General features: G+C 36.5%; 1 protein-coding gene and 1 pseudogene across 1 annotated transcript; both read left to right on the top strand.

Annotated features, from left to right (window-relative positions):
- Positions 1-11,478: 11,478 nt before the first annotated feature.
- LOC147868000 (reticulon-like protein B10) lies at positions 11,479-13,681 on the top strand (annotated as a pseudogene).
- Positions 13,682-25,085: 11,404 nt separating this feature from the next.
- Positions 25,086-26,975, top strand: LOC147867999 (uncharacterized). The gene is made up of 4 exons (XM_087315926.1): positions 25,086-25,516; positions 26,018-26,418; positions 26,519-26,660; positions 26,759-26,975. The coding sequence occupies exons 1-4, from the start codon at positions 25,149-25,151 to the stop codon at positions 26,802-26,804; spliced, it is 957 nt and encodes a 318-aa protein (XP_087172052.1). The 5' UTR covers positions 25,086-25,148; the 3' UTR covers positions 26,805-26,975.

Genomic DNA, 26,975 nt, shown 5'->3' with positions numbered 1-26,975 from the left:
AAGTCTTTCTTTTTTATGTTTTTTAAAGTATTTTTGAGTGTTGGTATTAGTCTACCTAAACCCCCCCCATTCAAAATAAAATACATATAAACAGGAGACACACACACATTTGTGTGTGTGTGTGTGTGTGTGTGTGTGTGCATATGTGTGTGCTTATGCTAGCCATCTAACCAATAATCCAAGTTATTAGTTTTGAACTTTTCTTTTGCATGACTCTGGGGAGTGCCACTCTTAGTTCTTATGTGAGAGACAGACGGATTGATAGATCTTATCATTGTCCTCTGAGGGCAAACAATCACGTATATATGATCAGCACTAAAAGATTTCCATGTAATTCGATGGAGTTGAGTTGAGTTGAGTTGAGTTGAGGTAAGAGAGAAAAAGAAAGAAAGAAATATATATATATTAACGTCTTCTAGGGAGGGAAGGGAGGAGAGGTTCGGACTGCATCCACACTAACCCCGCTCGCTCGCACGCGCACCGGATTGCCAAACCCCACTTGGCTCACATTGAATGAATGATTCACTTTCTTTGCTTTTTGTAGAGAGTGTTACTGCCATGACTTCTAACTTACTCTACGCACAAATGCTCCGTGATCACATAAGAAGTTCTAATTTATTGTATTGTCTCTATATGGATATCAAGTCAAACAAAAAACATATGTGCATAACTTGTCTACCCTTTGTATTTTAACAAGTATGTATTGTAGTTTTGAAAGCGACAAGTACTCGACTTTCCCAAATTGGTATTCTCTCAAATATCCTAATGAGGCCTATGCAAATCATCTTGATTATGTGGTGATTTGGATCCTTAATTCAATCCATCATAATTTAGTCACTTTTTTGCCGCTCAAACCCCACCTCCCACTAGAGAAATAATTGTGTGCTTGAAGTCCAATTGGCACTTCAAAACTAGGTGTATGACATGTATCAAGAATGGAAGATGATAACATCTGACTAGCTCAAGCTCATTAAAAAAACATGATGATAATATATGTTGTTTGAGAATCTTTCACATTAGCAACCCAAAAACATACTTATGGCCCAAGCGAGAATCAAATGCACAAGCTTTAATGTGCAATGTGAATGTGATAAACATTACACACATAGGACCAAATAGGCATTTGCAATTGTACCTATAGTTATCGTAATTATAGTTACAAAAGAAGGCAAAGATGTTTATGTGTAACTTGGGAAGAGCAAAGTTTCTCCTTTATCAAAGTTGAAGTACCATAATTCGCAAGACATATGCTCAACATTGGCAATTGTGTATGCATACTTTTTCCATAGTCATTCGAAGTATTTAAACCACATTTGTTTGACTATCCACGTGCTAAACAATAATGGAACTCAACAATTAAATAACGGAAAGAAGGTGCACTCATTGACAATTGGTACAAGGGAGCTCATAATTTTGACAAAAAAATAATTTAAACCATAGGTTACAAAAGACCATGCATGTTGTTGAAGTTTCATTCCAATGGGCATAAACCCCTAAGTCTAATTCAAATGAATCATTTGATAGACACATGACAACATTATCTCCAAGGTGAGTCCCTCAAAAGCATGGATTAGATCATGTCAAAACATTTTCACTAGCAATCAATATAACATGACCCATACCTTATAACTAATGGATGCGATGTGTTACACACATTTGGATGTCCACTGCATTAAATGGGTGTGAAGAATGCATTTCTCAACAAAGGTCTAAAAGGAGGACTCTACATGGAGTCGCCCCTAAAACTTCACTATGCTTCACTCTAACAACATATGCAAGCTAAAAAGTCCTTATATAGGCTCAAGTAAATACCAGTAGCGTGATATAACAACATCAATAAGTTTCTTCTCATTAGTTTAAAACATAGTCTCATTTATCCTACACTTCATGATAAGAATGGTAATAATGATATACTTCGAATCATTCTTTATGTGGGCAATCTTGTGATTACAAGCAATAACACACAAGATTTTCTCTTTGAAAGAATTATATGATGTGAAGGACCTTGGAGATCTATGTGCTCTATCGGAATTGAAGTAAACAAGGATACACTTAAATATCACTCTTTCTTAACATAAATGTGTTTGAGATATTTTGATTACATTTGAATATGAATTGTTGGAACCTAGCTAATATAATATATTGCAAGGGAAGGATCAAAACTAGTTTATATAACAATTTATAGGGCTCTTATTGGATAACTCGTGACATAACTTACTTTTGCAAGATTGTATATTTCTTCGTGAGTGGGTTGTCTGAGACAATTTATGCTAGATCCTAGACACTCTCATCGGTTCACAACCAAGATGATCTAAAAGGTAAATCAAAGGGACATCTAATCATGGGATGATTTATAAATTTTGTTGACGCTATTTGCATATACAATTGTTGATTTGACTTGGAACATCGGTTACTCAAGCCTCTAACATTTCTTACAAAAAAGAATGCATACTCATGGCCACCAACAAAAAATGAAACTCATGTCTTTCACATATAATGCAAACATGATGGTCCAATCAACACATTCAAATCCGAACTTCTTGTTTATTGGCATTATTTTACTTTCCCGGTGATATAGATATTGTTCTCGACCTCATAGAACACAATTTGCATAACCTAATGAAGTGTAGCATCATAGATTTGTATCATTTTCCAAGCATAGTCTAAACCTACTCTAACATGTATTCCATATCAACACAACCCATAGAATAAAATCCCAATGAAAGTGGAACATTGTCATAGGAAGGAGTATATATAACAATTCACTTTCCATGATTGAAACCTTTCTACCATTTCTTACAAAAGGGAATACCCCTGTTTCCTTATGTCAACATCGATTTCCTTCCCAATCTCAAGAGACCTTACCATACCACAAGCTTTCAAGGTGCAAACGTAGTTCACTGTGTCCATACGAACACCCTCATCTTGCATCATATCGAAGCATTTTAGGGGTTCCTCACCAAGGCCAAAGTGGGCATATCCACCTATCAACATTGCCCAAGATACCACGTCATGCTTTCAGATTTGCTCAAATACTTTACAAACTTTCTCTAGCACACCACATTACCATACATACCAACCAATGAATTGTCAAGAGAAGTGTTCTTACGCAATAATTCTTGGTATCTAACCTCCGAATGTCCGTATTCTTCGACCTCGATATTTCTTACAAGATCACAAGCTTTCAAAACACAAGCATAAGTCTTTGCATTTGGGTGGACACCAGAATCTCTCATACATATATTGGAAGCAAGAAATGGCATCGTTTCCCGGTCCATTCTTGACATAGCCACTGCTGAGAGCATTCCAAGTCACCACATTTCGAATCAAATTTGATTTGAACACCTTTCGAGCTCTCCCAATTGCATCATATTTAGCATATATGTCCACGAAAGTAGCCCCAAGACCCACATCTTCCAGTAAAAGTCCTTTTGACCAACATCAAGATATCATAATTTAGCACAAGCTTTGAAAATGTACCTTCATCTTGCATATACTTAAATCATTCTAAAGCTTCCAGACTACGACCAGATTCAATGAATCCGGATAATAAAGCATTCCATGATATGACATTTCGCACCGGAAGCTCTTCAAACACTTGTCGGGCTTGTCTGAAAGCCCCACATTTTGCATGTGTCCTAATAAGAGAAGTGAATATGTACATAAACATCCTTGGGGATAATCTTTCTCTTAACAAGAGATCTTCTTAGTTTTGTATGGATTCTTCTCTTGTCCCAAATGACTTTATCAGGTTTAAGAGATCGTTCCTATCTTGGGAATGCTTAATTTGTCTTTGTCCGTGTAGAATAAGCCATGTTGGGCGATCTGCGGAGTACCCATGTTAGGCTGTCTGATTGTTTTTGCTTGGAATCCCATGATATTCCATCAATCAAAACAGAGTTTTTTTGTTTTTTTGCTTATCTTGTTCTCTCTGTTATGACAAGGTCTATAACAGAATCTGGTGATGAACTCATAAGTGAAGTAAAAACGCTCTGGCTATGTGTACGGCATATGCCATGCCAAAATCTATCATCTTGTGTCTTCACGCCCAAACATGACGAAATCTTTCAATCTTTTAAATTTGTCGTGTACGCACGCTTGACAACATGTGGAATCCGGTGTGTTTCTTACAAGACCTGATGTATCTTGAATGTGGATCGAGCAAATTGTTCTGATGCATTTAGTTTGTTTTGTTGTTTCTTAGAACATGTGTTTGAACGTAGTTCAATCAAGACAATAACATTATGTTCCTATATCCATAAAAATAGGTGATGTACGGTCTCAAGCAAACACTGTTGATTGAGCAATTTATGATGTGTTTGATCTCAAACTGTGGATGTTGTTAATCGAGTTGTTATCATGTGTTCATTCTTGAGCAATGAATGGAAGTATGAAGTTGCAACCAGAGCTACCCTCTTTAAATTGAAATGATTGAATTGATTCAACTACTATGAATGAGTATCCTTATTTATATTGTGTTTTCAATGATGATTGGTTCCATATCATCATTATCATGCTCACTTCATTTTACATACAAGAGCTCCTAAGTCCAAGGATTAAAGTCATCCCGAAAGCAAGGGAGGATGAATGGTATTATCAAGAAACACTTTTTGAGCATGCACATGGATGGAATTAGCATCTAAGGATTTTTCTTGACTTTCAAACAGGAGGATGTGTTCGTTTTCATTTAGAGACATCCCACATGGTGGGGTTGAAAGAGTTCCCGACCAATCATTATGCATACTAAGGTAACAACCATGCTTGGCAAACTCAATGTGAACCCGGAGAATAGCCCCCATGATATATTTTTCAAATGAAATTTCTTGGGGTTGAAACAGTTCCCTACCAATCATTATGCATACCAAGGTAATAACTATGATTGGCAAACTCATTGCGAACCTGGAGAATAGCCCCTATATTTTTCAAATGACATGTATTGGGTATATTTTTCAATGCATAGGGTATATTAGGGTTTATGGTTTGTATGTAGTTTGTACATGTGGTTCTCGATGGCCACTTCAAATGAATATACATTTACATTGGCATCTGTTGATAAAGGCACACTCCTTGCGTTATTTTTAACCTTCCACGCTTCAATTTCCCTTGCCTTTTCTTGCATGCCAGCTGCTGCATATATATTCTCCATGCACACATATGCAACAACACACTTTTCATCCAATTTTATTGATTGTTCAAAGGCCCATTTCCCAAGCTTTACATTCAACCATTTCCGACAAGCACCTAGTACTGACAAGAATAGTGGAAGATGATCTGAATATGGCATCTTGTCAAGCAACATTTGGGCCTTATCGAAGTGGCCAGCACGACCGAATAAATCAACCATGCAACTGTAGTGTTTTAACGTTCGATCGAGGTGGTAAATATCATGCATATCATCGAACAACTTTTCTCCCTCCTCCATCAAACCAGCATGACTACATGAAGTAAGCAAAATAAGGAATGTAACTGGATCTGGCATAACTTCATTCCTCATTCTTCTGAACAAATCCAAAACCACACTAGCTTGACCCAGTTGGGCATATCCAGCCATTAATGCATTCCAAGATACAACATCTCGCAATGGAAGTTGTTCAAGTACTTCTCGTGCTTTCTTAAGTTCACCACATTTAGCATACATGTCTATCAATGCATTGCCAAGCATGACATATTTCACCAACAACCCTTGCTTCCCAATTTCGGCATCAATTTCCTTGCCAATCTCAAGAGATCCTACTATTCCGCAAACTTTCAAAATGCAAATATAAGTGACTTCATCTGGGGTGATACCATCATCTTGCATCTGCTTGAAGCATTCTAGGGTTTCTTCGATACGCTCATGCTGAGCATATCCGATTATCAAAGTGTTCCAAGAAACAACATCCCGCACGATAAGTTGTTCAAACACTTCCCGTGATTTCTCAAGTGCACCACACTTAGCATACATATCTATTAATGTATTGCAAAGCATAATATCTCTTTGCAATAGGCCTTGCTGCCTGACATGAGCATCTATGTCCTCTCCGACCTGAAGATATCCTAGAGTGCCACAAATCTTCAAAATGCACATGTAAGTCACTGCATCTGGATGGAATCCCTCATCTTGCATCTTCTTGAAGCATTCCAAGGCCTCTTCACCCAATCCATGTTGAGCATATCCTCCTATTAACGTAGTCCACATTACAGTATCCTTCATTGGAAGTTGTTCGAATATTTCTCTTGCTTTATTAACCATGCCACATTTAGCATACATGTCTATCAGCGTGGTGCCAAGCACGATGTCTTTTTGTAATAAGTCTTGCTTTCTGACCTCCGCATCTATGTGTTCCCCAACCTCAAGCGACTGAAGGATGGCACAAGCTTTCAAACTATATATATAAGTTACTGCATTTGGGCAGATTCCCTCATCTTGCATTTGCCAAAAGCATTTTAGAGCTTCATCACTAAGGCCATACTGGTCATATCCAGCTATAAGTGTATTCCAGGCCACAACATCTCGCTTTGGAAGTTGTTCAAATACTTCTCGGGCTTTGTCAATTGCACCACATTTAGCATACATGTCTATTAATGCAGTGCCAAGTACAATGCCCTTTTGTAATAACCCTTGTTTTCTAACTTCGGAATCAATATCTTTCCCAATATCAAGGGACCTTACAATGCCACAAGCTTTCAGAATACAGATATAAGTTACTATGTTTGGGTAGATTCCTTCATCTTGCATCTGTTTAAAGCATTTTAAGGCCTCATCAGCAAGACCATGTTGAGTATATCCATCCATTAAGGCAGTCCACGACACAACACTTTGCACTGGAAGATGATCAAATACTTCTCGTGCTTTCTTGAGATCACCACACTTGGCATACATATCTAACAAGATATTAGCTAGCATAATATCCTTTTGTAGTAATCCTTTCTTTCTTATTTCAACATCTATGTCTTTTCCAATTTCAAGAAACTTCCCGATGCCACAAGCTTTTAAGATGCATGTATAACTAACTGAATCTGGTGAGATTCCATCTCTTTGCATTTGCTGAAAACAGATAAGTGCTTCATGACCCCAGCCATATTCAACATAACCGGTCATCATTGCATTCCATGATACCACATCACGGATAGGAATCTGATGAAATACTTCTTGAGCTTCTTTCAATGCACCACATTTAGCATATGTAGTGAGCAAAGCAGTAGCCACATATATATCCTTTGAGATCAAATCTTTCTTAAGCATCTCAGAATGTATCTCTCTGGCCTTGCACATGTTCTTATCTTTACCACATGATTTTATAAGGTTTAAGAGAACGATCCGATCTCGAAACTTCACTTTTGGCAACTCTTGAAGAATATTCGCATGTATCTTTATAGACTTATTCTCTTTACCACATGACTTTGACATGCTTAAGGTATAGATCCCACCTTGAAAATTCACTTTTGGAAACTCGTGGAGAATATAAACATGTATCCCTCTACCATTCCACATATTTTCCTTTTTTCCACATGAATTTAAGTGTCTTAAATGTGAGTATCCACCTCGAAACTTCACATACAGAAAATTCTCAGCCATGAAAACTTATGGCTTTGCACATGTCTCTCTTTTTTTGACATGAGAGTATTGAAATAACGATTCGATTTGCAAGTGTCCGCTTTCAGAAAATATCAAAGAACCTAGGCAATCTGGAAATATCCCTTTTAGAGATATCCAAAGAATTTTATCACGTAGATATCAGTTTTGAACTTCCACATGATTTTCACAAGCCTGAGTGAGAGAGAGAGAGAGAGAGATTTGATCTTGAATCTTCACTTCTAGAACCATCAAAGAATCTCTTCTTGTATCTCCTTAAGAAATTCCAGAATTTCTTCTCTTGACCATGTGATTGTAACATGCTTAAGAAAAGGATTTCATCTCAAAATCTCACAGAAGTGAAAATTTGAAGAATCACGGAATGGTATCTCTTAGCAATTCCACGTGTTCTTATCTTTACCACATCATTTAAACGAACTTCTTAGCATCAGTTCTCCGTGTTCTTGACTTTGCCACGTGAGCTAAAACATACCGAACAGACCGATTTTGACATTGAGGTTTCAGTTTCAGAATCTCGCAAAATCGTCCACATACACCTGACAAGCATCGCGAATGTGTCTAAGATTAACCTCTGCTGGCTTGGCAGTAATGATGAGGGTGGAGGCAACCCATGGCTCCACACTGGCTTTACAAAACTTTCATAACGATGGAGATATTGAGAGCGTGTGAAGAAGAAAACACAGAGGAGCCATTTCTCCTAACTCTGGATGAAGCCATGGAATGAAGTTAGCTGGGTTTCCATTCTTCTGAGACACATGTATGTATATGTTGTATATCCCCTGTTTATGTACACAAAACAGAAATTCTCAAAAAAAATGCCCTTCCCCTGTTCCAACCAAAAAAAAAAATCCTCTGTTTCTTTCTCTTCCTAAATAGTGATCTATTTATTAATCAAAAAATGACCTTCCCCTGTTCCGCCCCTGTTCTAGCTCTCTTTCTCTCTCTCTCTCTCTCTCTCTCTCTATACTCTCTCTCCTAAACAAGTGATGCATTTATTAATTATGATGAGTGTAGTAGACAGTAGAATTACATACATAAATAATAGATGGAATATATGTATACATAAATAATATGTCCTAATCGGCTCACCCAAAAAAAATCAATGGATGAATCAAAGGTTCCCATGGCTCTTGTTTATTTGCACCTATATCATAAAAATAGGGCTGCCAAGGCAATCTCGGTCACCGACGGTGTAGGTATCTCAGCCACGGGTGCGTGCGATCTGCACCGTCCAAATTACGATAAGAAAAAGGCGTCAATAAAATATCTTGTTTTGATCGCCCAACTCAAAGGCGGTCGCCCAACCATGCTAGAACAATTAATAAAGCAATAAAACAAATATAATGCTAAAAGCGAGTGGTTTAGTGATTAGAATTCTCCCGCACTTTTAATAGGTGCAAAGTTTGAATCTTTTTTTCCTCTCTTCGTGAGAAGAAGGTTTATTTTGCTTATTGGTCGATGTTGGGGTCATCGAGGTTTTCTTCTTCTTCAACTTCTTTCTTTTTTAGGGTTTCGACATTTGGTTTTGGGATTTTAGCAACTAGCAATTGATTCTTCTACATACATACATATGTCGTCGATTGTTGAAGAACCTAACTAAGCGCACACCCCACGTGAGATAAAAAGGCCACATTTATGTAACACTGCAAAATGGAATGATGGAGACATGACCCCTTTGCCAACCCTAATTCCTCCCGTCTCTTCAACCTCCCTAGGAGCCTCCAACAAGGAGGGAACTGTGATACATCGGTAGGATGCCTTTCAATCATCGAATGTGTCTTTCGAACCCCAAATATGATCGAACATAAAAAAAAAACCCAAAGGTATTCATTTCGTGTACGCCAATTAAGCCATGATACCCAATACCTTAAGATACTAAGAGGCTTATCACCAAAACGCGAGGAAGTTGGCAAAACACTTGACATGGGAGGACCATTCGACTCACCATGCACACACACACACACATCAAATCGGGTTTTTGCATGGTCCACTAGGAGAGAAGCCTAGATTATTGGATATACATACATACATACATAAATTTTGCATACACACACACACACACACACACACACACATGTACATACATTTTCAAGTAGCCCCTTGCGACTGATAAATTGATCATCAACTACTAGACTACAATGGTTCGCTCGAACAAAACACACTCCAAACCCGAGACTTATTGTCATTGCCAAGCAGAGACAAGAGACAAGAGCTAGAGAGAGATCCTTCATAGAGAAGGCCATCAATTAATCCACCCCCACCATGACCCTCCAAATTAAACACACACACACACACAACACTTAGCTCTGTGGAACCGAAGAAGGGCTTGCTTTCTTTAGGGTTTCTATCTGCTTGCTTCGTCATTGCCCTGCACTGAGCACAGGTATGAATGAATGAATTAATGGCAAAAATCATTTCCACACTCTTTCCATGGATACTACTGTTTTTTTTTAACCTATCATTTTTGCTTTTGTCTCCCCCATCCCTTGAAAAAAAATAAAAAAAATCTCTTTTGCTTTTTTGTCCCCTGTGTCTTGTCCATGATTTCTCCTGTTGCCTCTTTCTCTCTCTTTCTCTCTATGCTTTTTGCTTTTATTTTCTGTTGTAATGGAGAGACAAAGAAATTTTTTTTTCCCTCATTTTCAAGCTTGCCATGTACTCTAAAGTAATTTTGGTTTATTGCTTGCCTCCAGTATACACGTAAGTAAGATACAAAATATTCATGTCAAGCGTTCCATGGATTCTTCTGCATATGTAAACCACATTTGTTGCGTGAGGAGACCTAGTTATAATTCCTTACCTCCGAGCCATGGTTTCCGGAAATAAATATGTCATGTTTTTATCTCTTAATACGTAATAAATACATTCACATATAGATGAACTTATATACACGCATTCAGTTGGTTTTCTCGAAATTTTAGCTTTGATTTTCTACTGCAGATTTCATCACATTTTCTAGTGTAAGCATATAACACAAACAGTATTTTCCTTACATATGCGCCCATGGTTTCCAAAGTCTCAGAGTCTTCTCAGGTGGTCTATCTTTCCTATGGAGGAAGAAAAGCTCAAAGAATCACGGGCTCCTTCTACGGACAGAGACGAGTTATGAAGACGTTTTATAATGAATGCAACATCAAATCCATGCATGAGTAGTGAATCCACAACTTTAAGAATTACAATCACAAGCACTATATAATACCATTAAACCATTATGCTTATGTGTTCGAGCTCAAGTGGCTAGTTAAAACTACAATTCTGTAGAGGTTTTATAATGAATGAAAAATCAAATCCATGCTTGAATCCACAACCTTAGGGCTTATGAATCACTAGCTTTGCCTTAGATATATAATCATGAAAATTATGTAACCTTAGAGTTTTGTCTGCATAATAAAATCATAATTTAGTGTTTCAAGTCTACGTCACGCAAAGGCGTCACTTTCAGATGGTCATGAAGATACTTATCCATCTATTCGCGGAGTTCTCTGAGCATGTTCCTTAAACATAGATCTGAATGTCAAGGCACACTTGTGGGAACGCACAAATTTGTTCAAATCCACCGTGGAACTTGAAATATTTTGTTGTCAATTACGGTTTATCTTGGCTGATTTGTTCATGGCATTGCCAGTATCCATAGATGTTTTCATACTGATTGTATCATTACCTAATGATCCTCTTCCAAAAAATACTCCAGTTAACTCTCTTTTTTGAAAGCAAATGTCCACTATTGGTATCATCTCTTTTGTTACCATAAGATTGGATATAGTTTTTACTAAATTCACTTTTCACTGTTCTATTTCCATATTTGAACTTTCCGTTGTGTTGCCTTTGTTCAACAAACTGTCTGCCATTCGCTCTCTGATTAAATTGGTGCATACATTTTAGTAAATCCATTATGAGGATTCATGCCTGAGAATTCAGAAGTGCATCACATATTCTGCGAGATTCCGAAATATTCTTGGTTATTTGTAGCCTTGCATGGTTTGTAATCTCATTGATAGAATAAAGATAATATTCAATGTATATTTTCCTACTGTTTAAATGGTTTTCTTTGCAACCAACCACCAGAAGAAAATGATCACGTGTTTGGATTGTTATGTTCTAACTTTGCCTCATTTCCATGAACTGTTATATTGTTGATTCGTGACTATAGTACTGGATTAAAATGTAGGCATGTTTTAATCAGCTGCGGATGCTCTTCTATGGTGCAACAAATTCATTTCAGCTGGAATTTTGAGTGGGACGACAGTTGCATATTTCATTTTGGAGCATTTTCTGGCTACACTTTGTTGTCAGTAACTTCAAACTTAATGCTACTCAACAGTTCTATTTGTTTGATCAATCTTTACAGTGTTTCTGAATAGTTTTGAGAAGTAGCATTAAATAAGTGTATTTTTTATTATTCTGCTCAATGGCAAAAGCTTATAATCTATCTATGTTTATGTCTTTTTTTTATGTTTTACTGGATAGGCCTCCTCCACCTTGCCTGATCTCTATATTTCAGAGGAATTTGCAAATGCCCTTGACCTAGTGTAGCGTGGAGAAATAAACAAAGTGCTAGCTATTGCTCATCATATAGCACTTGGGAAATTTTTTGAACAGTTTTCCAAGATAAGTCTATAATGGAGGCTTGCAGATTAGAAATACCAGTATACAAATAGTATTAACACATCAATGACGTAATAAGATATAGAAAATGCGGAGGAGAACATGAAATGGCCTCAGAGGATTGTAGGTGATACAATTATACAATAGAAACTCATGAAGTGAAGGTAAGGTAAAGAATTAACGCAGAGGAGAATATGAAATGATCTCAGATCATTGGTGGTGATACAATATATACAATTGAAACTCATAAAGTGAAGGTACTCTGCCTTATTTCTTATTGCATATTATTGTAAATACAATTGAAATAATGAGTGTTCATATTCCTTGTCACTTATAGGGATTTAAGGAATTTAGCTATTAAGGTTACTGGTATGAGTTAATAGCACTTGCTAATATCTTATTAATTTTGATGACAATAGTATGGAGTGTTTTCCCAATTTTATACTAATAGCAGTTAGGGTTTTGCTGACATAGTGCCTTCAAACATTGATATGCTCTTCATACTATGGTGATATATTATGGGGTTTATCAGTATTGGAAGGCTGGATTCACTTTTTGACATTCTCTTACCTTGGTAATCTTCTTGTATATCCTTGAAGCAATGTTTAAGAAGATTTTCTTTAGTGATGAGCTGAGATTCCATGTTATACCCAAAATCTTAGAAAGTATTAGGAAAATATTTCTTAACGAGCTGAATTTTCTGTTACATGGATAAAAACATAGGAAACTATGAGAACACATATTGTGCAGTAATTGGTCACGAGCTTCCTTTTTTAGAATTCGTAAATCCTTATCATTCAGCTTTCTTTAATTTCCTCATTCATTGTCTGAGCTTCCTTTTTTGTGCATGAAATTAAATCAAATATTATTTTGTGATGGGAGTCTGGTTGATGGTTGAGCTCAGTGCAGCAAAAGCAAGCCTGTTGGGTTCATTAAGCAATTCTAGAATATTGACCATGTGTTTTGATCTGCATGACTGAGATTGTCTACAGTTTGCATTGGTATAGCCCTAATAAATGACATGCATTACAATTATAATGTTAGATTCATAAATAGGAAATCACAAGAAATGCAACAATTTTTTTGCAGCTGAGCTGTAAATAGTTCAACATGATATTGTTCTGTTTCACAAGACCAAAAACTCATTGAACCTTCTAGCAAATGAACCCAATTTTAGCCTGTAGATCAGGGTTGTTGACACTTAATTGTACTCTTAGAGTTTGTTTAGACAGTGATGGTGGTCTAGAGTCTAATACTCTTTGTTTTCTAATCATGTGTAGCTGTTGTCATATTGCATAAAATTCCAATTTGTATATGAAACATATGAAGATCGGATTGAGCTATATACATGGCATAGCTGTGAGGAAGCATTCAAGCAATACAAGAAAGTAGATGAAACAGCTATCAATAAAATCACGAAGACTTTTCCTATGGTTACAAAAACAGAGTCATCTAATCTAATGCAATACTGTGGAGCTTAGTGTACACATTGATGAATGCCCACACCACCTTAAAATGTTTGTATTAGAATTCATTGTGTCATAGGGAAGTCACTCAGTCTTCACTTTTCGTAATGTGAAATATGAGTCGGGAGTGGTGTATACTTTCTCAAGTCTTACTGTCCTCAAAAACATATATAGTGTTGAGTTTTTCTCATAGGCTTGTGTTGCACTAGTCCCATTTGTGGTGTTCTCTCTCTCTCTCTCTCTCTCTCTCTCTAGGGCCCATCCCTTAGTGCACACCATTACTTATATATGACTTGGCTCACATTTTGGGGTGAAATGATACAAGTCAATAAGCCTTTAGCATGGCGACTCTTGCAAAAAATGAGCACCTTGATCTCTAACTCGCTTTATATAGATCTGTATAGTTCTCTAACAATATGCTCCATTAGATTGTAAAACATTGCAATGAAAGTACTTTGTAAAGAATATGAAGTTCTAGACTAGAAAACATGTGGTCTTATAGATAGGAAAATTTGTGGGTAAGAAAAGTAAGTTCACTCATTGAAATATGGAGTAGAAGACAAATTTACCATGAATACATATGTGGGGACGAGTGATGATTAAGGTGTGAAACCTTTGAGGTGAGAATGATAGTTTTACCATCACAACTAAGCTTACGAATTTTGGACAAGTCAAATATCTAGATCTTTAGCCTATGCGTTTCATGTATAAAGTTGATTTCAAACTTTGTATGCATCTAGTCATTACAAGAAGACAAGTGCCTAGAATAATAGACAAGAACCTTGCACACCTTGTCCCTTGTGAGGAACATATTGCAATTATTGATTGGTTTTCAAATTGTGTTGTTGCATGTTGACGTCATGATCTATTGGGGGACAAGAGTGAAATAAATTGATGGATTGTAAGTCCATAATCATTGACAACATCATGAGAGGTAAATTAGATGACATGCTAGTAATGATGGGCCATGACACCATATGTAGGGTTATTGTCGTAGTAAAGGGAATCAAAGAGAATTGGTTGGTAAAGAAAATAATATAATGCAAGGCATTCAAGACACAAGTCCCAAACTAGGCTCACACAAACACACACACACACACACACACACACACTCTCTCTCTCTCTCTTGGTGAAAACACACAATTATATTAATAAATGTGTGTAAAAAACACTACTTACAATGGGTGTGACAATGGAGTATGGTCACCCACTAACTACACTACATGGGTAGTGGAACATGTCTCTCTGTCTCTCTGTCTCTCTCTATGAATGTATGAATACCCCTTCTTAGGAAGGAGACACATATCAAGAACACATGTATACTCTGGTCCCATACGTCAAAACTGGCCTCTTTATGGATGATAGAAATTCTAATTCTCTCAGAATCGTTGTGTGTAGCTCAGAGATATCATGCATAATTACTATAATACGATGGTCATGAATATTTCACATTGTAGTGTGAGATGCTCCTCATCTTTGACCTCTTGATGGGGGCCATAACTCATCTAGCTTTTGTGTTTGTAGATGTTATCCACATGTGTCCAAGTAACAAGTGTTTCATCCAATACATATGGCAAATAATAAGAGAGGCAAAGGCATTACATGCATTCTCTATGTAGTCATCCCTTTGCCATTGATCTTTTTGGCCATGATATTTGATGCACAAACCTCTTCAACATGCACATGAATCTCTCCACCCAAAACATCCATTGGGCATTAATTACACTTGGAAGTTCAACTAGCAAGGTTAATCAAAACATGCACCTAAATATCAAAGAAAGATATAGGGAATTCTTTCTATATTAAAAACACAAGCTCAATAACTTCCCTCTTTCTTCATGGTATATCTCTCAAAGATATTTCCTTTAAGGAAATCCATCTAGACAATGACCCCCAATGATATATGATATTGCATATTGAAGGTACCAAGCAAGCGTTTATGACTAAGGGCTACACATTTGATTGTTAACACGCGATCTATTAATTATCATCAAACCTTAATATATTAGGAATGGTAATGAGTATTACCAATAAAATTAATCCAATCATGTGTTTCATTTTGAGAGAGTCGTGCCATCGATGTGAAAAATGATTCATAATGAAACACTATGTCTTCCCAAGATTAATATTCCTAGATATGGTAGTAGATTATACTATATTACGATGATTGGCTAGGTCGACCATTTTGATGATTATATTGAAAATAGCTACACATAGTCTACTCCGTTCAAGTTTTATGTTTCTTGTCTGCCTTAAAATTTGGCTACATATTTTCTACATGCTTAAATGTGGGACATTTGGCTAAAATCCTAATATGTCATTTTTACTACTACTAAATTACTAATGCAATGCCAATCCATAAGATTTGAGAGAGTTGATATACGAAACCACATTTCTTCTATTCATGGAGCCAATGAGCAATGGCATAATACCTTTCTGTTACACTCCTTTTTTCTTCATGTTTAGATGTGGGAAATTTAGCTAAAATTCTAGTAATGTCATTCATACTACTACTAATGCAACACCAATCAATAAGAATTGAGAGACCCAATGTATGGACCTTGTGTTGTATACATGGTGTCAATGGACAATGACGTAATACCTTTCTTGGAATGTTACAATCCTTACACTATACAGTGTGATGTGCCATAAGCATGACAATAGGTAGACATCTCATACTTGCCTAGGAAAAGGATACAATCACTTTTGCATGCATGAATTGGCTTCTAGTTAGGGCCAAACTTAGTTATCATCTTCTTTGCCACCTTTCTTGATTTTAGAAGGATGTTAGCCTGAGGTAAAAGTTTCGTTGAGATTAAACTACAAATGGAAAATTAAATGTTTTCTTGTTAAAATTAAAGAGGAATATGAGAACCTAATATTCACGATAGAAAGTCATAACAAAAACATTACTCCAACAAATTGCTTTTGTAAGGTCAAGACTAAAAAACTTCGAGCATTTTCAAGTGTGTTGAATATAAAAAAATGTGGAGCATATAAAAAACGTTGACACATAGGTAGAAAGATATAGAAAATGTAACAAAAGATTACATGTTCGTGATGGAAGTGCTTGACATCAAATTTGTGAATATACCCTTTCATTTACGTAAATGAAAGATGGTATGACAAAATAGAACCAACACATTAGTTGAGTTCATTTACTTTAGCCCCTATTGTAAAATCTATATTTGCTAGAATTGTTGAAGTTGCTCTTCTTCAAAATGTCACAAGTGCCAAAGATTTCTTTATGAAGACTATTTTGGTTACATTCTTGGGTATGGTGGACGACCTTGAGCATTGCTTTGAGTGGCATCATATAGAAATGATGGGATGACTTAAACCTCTTGTGGATAATTACAATGTCCTCTATGGGGGATCCTTCCTAGGCAATGGGCAACCATAGAACTTTGTCAAACACCAACCCTTGTCATTGTGCCTCCCCTGATGAGTGACTAGAGTATGCTCCATTGCTTTCTATATTCCTAATTTGAAGCTATTTATGGCTTATAATCAATGTCTTAAATATGTGGAAAAAGAAATTTACCCATTGTTTCATGCTTATATTTATTAAAGAATATTCATCAATTGATGATCAAGCTTTATCAATAATACTCCCGGGCTCTTCGTGTGTTCAACACTTGGTTACTTCATGGCAAGAAGCACTCTTGTTATGTGTATGAAAACCATCATCTAGTAAAGAGCATTGCAATTCTTTGCAAAAAGAGTTACTTGTGTCTTCCCGGTTAACTTATTATGTTGGCTAGGAAAGGAGAGATTGCGCTCTCAATTTAATCGTTTGTTTCGTTTGGGGGTCAAAGATGTGGGAGATATAGTTAAAGCTCCGTCTCAAATAATTTTGGACTTTGTTAAAGTGCGACAATTATTATGCATCCCACCTAATTGTGGGTTTATTTGGCAACAACTACAAAATATTGTATTGTTGCAAGGTCCCTTACCTCTACAAATATGAGAACAACTAGGGATTGATTGGTGTTTACGGGGTCAAACGTTGTTGTTACATCATTGCTTCGTTGAGTCTCTTAGATGGTTATCATCTAAGATTGAAAAAGGATGGAAAATACACAAATTTGATCATGGGTGGTGGTAGATCTTACAACGTAGTTGGCATTCTAAATTGCCACTTATAACAAAGGTCTTCATTTGTAGAGTTTTGGTTGGAGGATTTCCTTTGGGATTAGCTCTAAAGCGTTGGGGACTAGAAATGGGTAATCGTTTGTGCTCTCAATTTAATCGTTTGTTTCATTTGGGGATCAAAGACGTGGGAGATATAGTTGAAACTCCATCTCAAAGAATTTTGGAGTTTGTTGAAGCGCGACAATTATTACGCATCCCACCTAATTATGGGTTTATTTGGCAACAACTACAAAATATTGTATTGTTGCAAGGTCCCTTACCTCTACAAATAGGAGAACAATTGTGGATTGATTGGTGTTTACGAGGTCAAACGTCGTTGTTACATCATTGCTCTATTGAGTCTCTTGGATGGCTATCGTTTAAGGTTGAAAAAGAATGGAAAATACACAAATTTGATCGTGGGTGGTGGCAGATCTTACAACATAGTTGGCATTCTAAATTGCCACTTGTGACAAAGATCTTCATTTGTAAAGTTTTGATTAGAGAATTTCCTTTGGGACTAGCTCTAAAGTGTTGTGGACTAGCAATGGGTAATTGTTGCTTTTGCACTATTCAAATGGAAGATAGTACTCATTGATTTATACAATGTCTGATTACTTGTTAGATTTAGAGTTACATTTCTCAAATTTGGCAAGTTTTATCACGATGTTATTTGACACCTAGACATGGGCGTTTCCACAAATTTACACCTAAATAGAGAGAGAGAGAGAGAGAGAGAGAGAGAGAGGGATTTAATGTCCACAAGAGATATGAGACAAAGCCTAAGTGGTGGTGCAATTCTCCCAAATTTAGGACTTTGACGTATAAGTGAATACACTAAGTGTCACAACATTAACATAATAATTAGATTATATTATAACGAGATCCATTTATAATAGGAATTTGTATCAAGAACACCATATGTGGGACATGATGTTTGAAGCAAAAGCAGAATTGAAAATGTTTTTAGGTTCTTCTCTCCTCCTGAATGGATGGATGGATTTATGGGTGGCATTAGCTTTGTTTTGGTGTTGTTGTTGTTCTCACTGAACCAACCATCAACTTTTGTATTGCTAATGATTTTATAATACCAAAGTGTATCTTTCTTTAAAATAAAATAAAAATCAACTTGATGCATTGTATATTAAACACTATAACTTTTTAGAATATTCCTAGTTTGCCTGCATCCTCATGCATTCTCTAGAATATTCTTAGCTTGCATGCATACCTCCACCTTCTTGTATAAATACTTGGGTGCACCTTGATTCCAATCAAGGTGAACAACACCAGTTATAGAAACATAAGTTGAGTTCTTGTTACCTTTCTCTTGCCTCTTCTCTCTTTTAGTATTTAATCTCTTGTATTGGTTCTACTCTGTTCTACTTATCCATGACACTAAGCCAATGACAAGAGAGTAAAGAAAGATTCTTTTCTCATGGAAAAGAGCAATCCTTGAAATAAAATGTTTTCAGAGGAGTAAATTTTCTGTATTTATTCATTTGAAAGTACAAGTTCATTAGCTACACCTATGCCTGTTTTTGTTCCCAAAAAACCTACATGTGTTTTTAACTAGAGATGTAGTAAGTTGAATAATTTTTTTCTAAATGAACATATTTTTGCCTTCTAAATGGACTTGATAAGTGTATGATGACATCAATTGAATACAAGAGTACTCACTAAGCAAATTTAGTGAAGGTAACTGCCACAAGAAGATGCACCTGTCATTTATTATAATCTTAATAAGGTCAAGGAGGATACAACAATGTAAATGATACCTCATTGGGAAATATGAACCTCACAATGTAAATTAATTTCAATGTCAAATATGCCGAACATTTCTAGCATTTGTTTTGCCTCCTTTGTTAGTTTTATACCAGTTCCTTTGTTTTGCATCCTTTGCATTTCGCAACTTGTATCCTACATATATTGCAGCACGTTTGCTATAATTTGTTATTCAAAAATATGATTAAGAGGATCTTATTTTTCAATCATCACGAAGAAGTGCTAAGTCACGTGAATAAAGGATCAATCTTTTTATATGTATTATTTAGTGCGATGTGGAGGAATTTTATATAAAAAAGTGAGCCATAGGTACATCTTTGGTCTACAACAGTATTTCATGAAGAAAGTTATGGAAAATCCTCACACTTGGGAAATCATTTCTTTTACGATCTCTTTGTTATTCCTACGTCTAACTAACAATGGGAAAATATAAGGTTGGATCATTCTCCTGAGAACTAGATATGTTGGAACGCATTGATGTTACTATTTACCTACCATTTGCTACATGAATGAAACAAGAAAGAGAAACATTATATTTACATATTGAGAAGAAAATCTTCATAGGGATCGAGTCCAAAAAAAGCTGACATACAATTTTATTTTCTTCTGAAAATATGGAACTCGATTTAGTGATCAAACATGATTCATCATGATAAAATGATAATGAATACCCTCTTCTTCTAAAGAGGGAGCATCCATATCTATAACCACATTGCCAATCGTTTTGTAATTAAAATTTCTTCATATATAACAATTGTATAATGTACGTATTCCAAATAGCTTTGGAGCAATAATTATAAAGTGTATAAGAATGTGGTCCAAACTAGTTACAATGTCTCTATCTAAAGTGTTTATGTGTGCTTTGAGCATGATGTGGTCCATATTACCTTATAAGAGTATGAAACCCTAGAATCAATGTGTGTGCACACGATGGTGGTGATGATGACATTTTAACTTCCTTAGGACATCATAAACATAATAATGTTATCAAAAGAGACGATCAACATAAATGTCCCCTTTGTGGGTGCAAAGGGCGTAGCCACATCTATGAGATATATATTCTTAAGGTTGCTATTACATGTAAATAGAGAATGTATATGTTTCTAAGAGGCATAATATAATATGTCCTACTTAGAGACATCACATGGAATTGGTGCATTGGATAAGTGACGGTGGGTGGCATTGTTGGATGGTTGTCAATGCTTCATGTCATAGTGTGAGATGCTCACCATCCCTAATCTCCTAAATGACGTAGACCATGCATATGAGATCAACCAAACTAGGCTTCTCCATTCTAATTAGTTTCAAGATCATGGCTATGAATGTGATAAACATTGATTGCCCTTCTCTCTTTGAATGGTATTGGGATGATAAGATATGGTATGTTACACCCCATCATTTCCTTGTAGGTTTTCAATTGTAATGTTTTTGTAGTATGTATGTGTGTATATATATATGGACATATACATACATACATAGGTAGATATTACTAACATTCTTGGAGGTGAAATATGACATACATGATTAATGCGACAAATTTTGTCATGGAGTTGATAATTGACTCTTTGTGTTCAATCATCCTATTAATAAGCATTACAATAGATAGTGCACTTTGTGGAATGACAATGATAGAAATATGTAGGTATTGGTCCACAAAGACGCGAGGAAGGAAAACTCAAATTTGTGGTAAAAAATGGAGCCAACTACAAATGTGTCATACTCGGATTAGCATGCTTGTTTGGGAAAAAACATGCAAAGTCAACAAGTCTTTTTGTCAATGTCCCAACCACAAACTCATATTGAAGACATAGTGTGGTAAGTGGTAGCGGATTGGAAGCACATGGATAAGTCTTAATGTGTGGGTTAGTTTGATTTAAGCACTCATGGAAAAGCCAATTTTATACTTTCGTGTAACATTTTTGTGCAACATATGCAATGTAGCATGTGTGTGCCAATCATCCTATTGACGAGCATTGCAATAGATAGTGCACTTTGTGGCATGCCAATGATAGAAATATGTAGGTATTGGACCTTGGTCCACAAAGACACGAGGAAGGAAACCTCAAATATTGTGGTAAAAAATGGAGCCAACTACAAATGTGTCATACTCAAACTAGCATGCTTGTTTGGGAAAAAACATGCAAAGTCAACAAGTAATTTTGTCAATCCCACAACAACTAACTCATATTGAAGACATTGTGAAGTAAGTGGTGGCGGATTGGAAGCACATGGATGTGTGGGTTAGTTTGATTTAAGCACTCATGGAAAAGCCAATTTTACAATTTCGTGCAACATATGCAATGTAACTTGTGAGTGCAATCCTCCTTAGGCTTTCCTGAGTCATCATATATTCGTGACGCAAATCAACCTCAAGTGGAGAGGAATCTAGTGACGAACACTTTGTAAATGGGGATTTAAACATGGTCAAACAAAAAGAAAAAGGAAAAAACTAAATTTATTTCCGAATTCATTGTTTGCATCTTCATAAGGTCGATTTTTTGGTAAAATAAATGAAAGGGAATGTCTATAATTGTCAAAATATGATTTATTCCTAGCTTTTGAAAGCTAATACAATCTTGTAGGATTTCCCAAATATCATGTGTGACCTCCTCATACACAAGACGATAGTATGTAAAATTCGTTTTCATCTAGCATAACATTCATTTTCGTACGTTAGAAAACGAATGCGAATGTTATTCAAACATTCTTGTGTTTTTTTCCCCATATTTTAAATGTTTTTTTTTTTGTTTTTTCCCATTTTTTAGGCTTATTTACCTCATAATAAGTAGGTAATCCAAAAGTATGGTATTTATCATTCTTTGAGCGTGTTTTTCTTACCCGTGATGTATTGGTGTAATGGTAATGGGGGGACACTCCAACCGCTAGGTTGGAGGTTCAAGTCTCCCCGCACCAACATACATGTGGTACCTAAAAAGGGCGGTTTGTGCCCGTAAGTGACGACGACGAAGATAGTGGCGACGACGCAGGTGCTAATAAAACAGGACTTCGTGTGAGTTGTAGCCTTCGGGCGAGCCAAAGATAAAAAATAAGAAAAAAACATTCACGAATGCAAATGCATGTATGGTACGTATGGTTCATACTATGCACAAGACATTTGATAGAGGGCACATTTTAATATTTATGGTACGCAAAGGAAACTTGCATCACATGTTCTTGTTTTCAACTTGATATTTCTCAAACACCAATTTCTATTTCAGTTACGTGTGGGCCTGTGTGCTTCGTGAAGTTGGGCCTTGGTTAACCATCCGAAATTTCTCATGTTGAAGTTAGATCTATGTTGATTCCCCCCCCCCCCCCCCCTTTAACATAGATGGCTTTTGAGTGTGGCCACATATGTACAACATGGATTCATGTTGTCAAGTCCTTTCTTTAACTCTACATGCCATCATCATGTGTGTGTGAGAGAGAGTGCGAGTGAGTACGTGAATTACATGAGCATGCATGATATGTTGCTTACATCTCATCAATGATAAAACATTTAAAGAATTTACAAACACATGTAATACAAACTTTAAGGAAAATTCCAAAACAATGTGAAGAATATATGACAATGCATTATGGAACTCAAAATATGGTGGTTATCATGTAAGCACTTATCTCTTATTTTGATACCATGTGCCCTACATATTACGAACACAGTTGAGTGGTTAGATTCTATGATTTGGAGCATTATAGAACACCTATGCGAATTGAGTATCGGAATGATGAAATACCATGTTGATTTATTGTGATAAGGTTTTAGAGGGATAATTCCTACCTAAAGCACACAATGCAGAAATATACTCTTATGGATATGATATATACCCACAATCCCACTTGAATATATACTTTAATAAACTTAGACATAGGCAAACATCATGACATTTTATCTTGAAGGTAGGTATGCTAGTGCATTTGGTGGTTCTTGATGAGTTAAAGGGCTAGTTAGGATGTAGGTGAGACAACAAGGTCGTCGACAATAAGTTTACGGTTAGTGCATCGTAGGATTTGGGTTAGAAGGTTAACGAGAATGAGAGTTGGACTCCTACTTATAAACATGTACCAATAAGCTACTCCACAATATCATGGCCTATGAACAAAATCACTGACATCATCATCTCAACTCTTTATCTAAAGCAATTGCAATATGACCCACGACAAGTGCACTTAAGATTTAGCGGCATATCCGTGAGAGGCAGGAGTTTCTCTTCTTTTGATAAACAAACATATCTCTGTCAAATGGTATCCCATTTTTTGGGGGCAAGATGTGACCCTCTCTAGTTTGAACGGCGTAGTCGTTTTACTTATTATTACATGATCCCTACAACAAAAACCCCTTAGGCCTTTAGAATCTAACTTCTTCACATTGCAAAGGACTTTCTTGTCCCCTGAAATTATTACAAAAGAAAGAAAGTCATAGATCCATTAGGAAATAACATTCTAGGTTTGGTGGAAAAAAGAATGTGACGTTTAAGCAAGTTGCACATGAGGTTTGGAAACTTTTCCATGTGGAGAGGAGCTTATGTTTTATTCCCTATAATGTTCGACTTTTTGAGTTATGTATGTGAGGCTCAATATACTTAGGTAAGTGGGGTGGGGACAAACGTTCGTTACACTACAATGTTAAACATTATAGGCTTCTACATGTGAGGTGAAGCATTTAACTAGCTACCTCTGATGTTGGTTTCCAAAGGGGGGGGGGGGGGAGACAAGGGGTTGTTACTCTACAATAATGTTCAATGTTATGTCAAGCTTCTCCAACAGAGGCTCCCATCTGTCAGGCTCACCCCAAGCCAGACATGCTCTATCTTGTGAGGTTCAAAGACATAATGTGGGGAAATTACAATGTTTCAAGCCAATAATTGGGAGGGGAAGATTCGCTCACACTTAAGAAACATCTAAAAAAGAAAGAAAAAATAAGGGGGGGGGGGGGGGGGGGATCAAAATGAGAGCTGGGGTGGGTGGGGGTGGGGGGGATTGATGGATGGGTGGATATGCAAGGCTCTGATAATTTGTGATTGCAGACAAGGATGGATGGGGACAAACTTGGATAGGGGGGACAAGTTGGAAGAGGAATGGGACCAACGTGGTTTGTAGGAGACAAGGGACATCATCCTAGGGGTGGGTGGGGGGGCCCTTGCGGAAAAGGAAAAGGACTACAACTATATACACATAGGGAGCAAGTGGCAAGGGATAATGTGTTATGTTGGGACAACTTGTCATGACCCCCTTTTTCCTTTTGTCTCCCCCTCCCCTTCCCCACCTATCTGTCTTTTGAAAGCCTTGGATTGTACTCCTTGTCTGCTAACACCAACTAACTAACCAACCAACTAACTCTAAACTCACTATTCCTAGTTACAACTACTACTACTTCTTCTACTATAATTATTACTAAAGCTTACCCCCATGGTAATACACCACCTCAACAAACAAAACCAATAAAAAACCCCACCATTATACATACATATATGTACATACATATATTCCTCATCTCATACAATCATTATATATTAAAATTTATATCATCTTGTCCTTGGAACATTCTAGTTTCTCCATCTCATCTATTGATCAACCAAATCCAAATCATGATCTCCTTCTTGATCCCAAACCCTAACTTCTCCAACCATATCATTGATTCTAACCCTCACCCTGACCCTAACCCTAGCCCTATCCTTAATTTCTCCTACCCTACCTTAGATTCTAGCCCTAACCCTAACCCTAACCCTAACCCTGAATTCTTATATTCTAGCTCTGATTCTAACCCTAATCCCAATTCTAATGTCTTCATTTCGAACTCCAATCCTTTAAAAGAGACGCATATCTTGAGATTTAATTCATGTCCTGTATTTAAGAGGATTTCTTCCCTCGGCTCTTCTTCTTTTCCATCATCTTCTGATAATGATCCTCCTCCTCACGATACCTGTGGGAAAAACCCAGTATTCCAGCGCCAAGAGTATGAATCTTTTTCTTTTTTCTTACTTTAAATTTTAATTCTTCTTAATCTATTTATTTTCTAAAATTTCCCTCAATGTTCTTAATATTTGTCTTGAAGCATCTGCTAACAAGTTGTGCTTCCTAATTACTTCGATAGTTAATGGCATCCTTCGCTAATCACGGATGATTCAAAATTTTAATTAACTAAGTAGATTAATCCCCGGCAATTCAAAACGCTTCATTCTTCAAAGTGATTATTCATGCTAACTGGTTATTCCCCCGGATGATGAATCCGAATATCGAAAGGAACCGAGATTTGAACCCCCAATGTAAACCTAATTAACTTAACCCCCAACGAGTCTAGCATTTGATCAAATGTTTAGCTTCATGAATTAATGTTTCCAATGAGTGAATTTCTGTTCCATCATCCTACTCCATTAAATCAGTGATACTTTTTTAAATTCACACTAATGATTGACACTCATTCAAACTCTTTGTGTGACTAATATTGTAAATGTAGGGGCAATGTGGGTTGGCCTCCGATAACCTCGCATCGCAAGACAACCACGAACACACTCTCCAATTCATGCAGACTTGTCGAACACATAGAACATGTGCCACACAACGATAATCATGATCCCAATTATGATGATGTCTTTTACGATAATCACAACCAAAACAATGTCAATGAGCATGCTAAACAATATCACAATCATGATGATGATAACATTGAGAAGTATGACACATTGAGTGCCTCAGAACATAAACGCAATCCTCGATGTTGTAGAAGGTCCAAATATATAAGGATCAAGGTTAGCATGGATGATGCCCCCATTGTCCGAAAGTTGGATCTAAACAATATGCAAGGATACCATCATCTATCTATCGCGATCCACAAACTCTTCATGAAGTTCTACAAGCGTAAGCATCGGCACTTCAATAAAACTAACTCGCATTAACTTTGCATAGAGGTTTGTAGCTTTATGCCAATTGTTTATTTGTCATTTGGATTTAAATGTAGGTCGAATGTTGCTCAACTTGTCGACATTACCATCAAGACAGGGAAGATCTCCACATTTTGTGAAATTTCGTGGCATCTCTTACTTCCTCACTTACAAGGCTAGAGATGGAAATTGGATGCTTGTAGGAGACACGCCATGGGAGTAAGTGTTGTTATCAATAAATACCAGTGCACAAGTACACACTACTAGTATTCTATGTTTCTCATGCACCGTTCTCTAATTTGCGTTAATTGCTACAGGAAGTTTGCACGATCTGCAATGATAATTCGAATTGTGAAGACCTAATCCCTACAGATGGTAAATCATTTTAATTTGAATTACAACTTCAATCTATTTGATAGTTGGTTGTCATATTTAATCCATGTACACAAACATGCTTTTGTAAGATATATATCAAGCTTATGATATTGGTAACAACATCTTTGTCAACCTTAAGCAACATGGATAATTTTCGCA

Source organism: Azolla caroliniana, unplaced genomic scaffold (genome assembly GCF_043228905.1).
Source record: "Azolla caroliniana isolate FFs.n. ecotype wild unplaced genomic scaffold, voAzoCaro1.0.p SCAF_2, whole genome shotgun sequence".
NCBI lineage: Eukaryota > Viridiplantae > Streptophyta > Polypodiopsida > Salviniales > Salviniaceae > Azolla > Azolla caroliniana.
The sequence above is the reverse complement of the archived record's forward strand: the minus strand, read 5'-3'. Positions and strand labels throughout refer to the sequence as shown.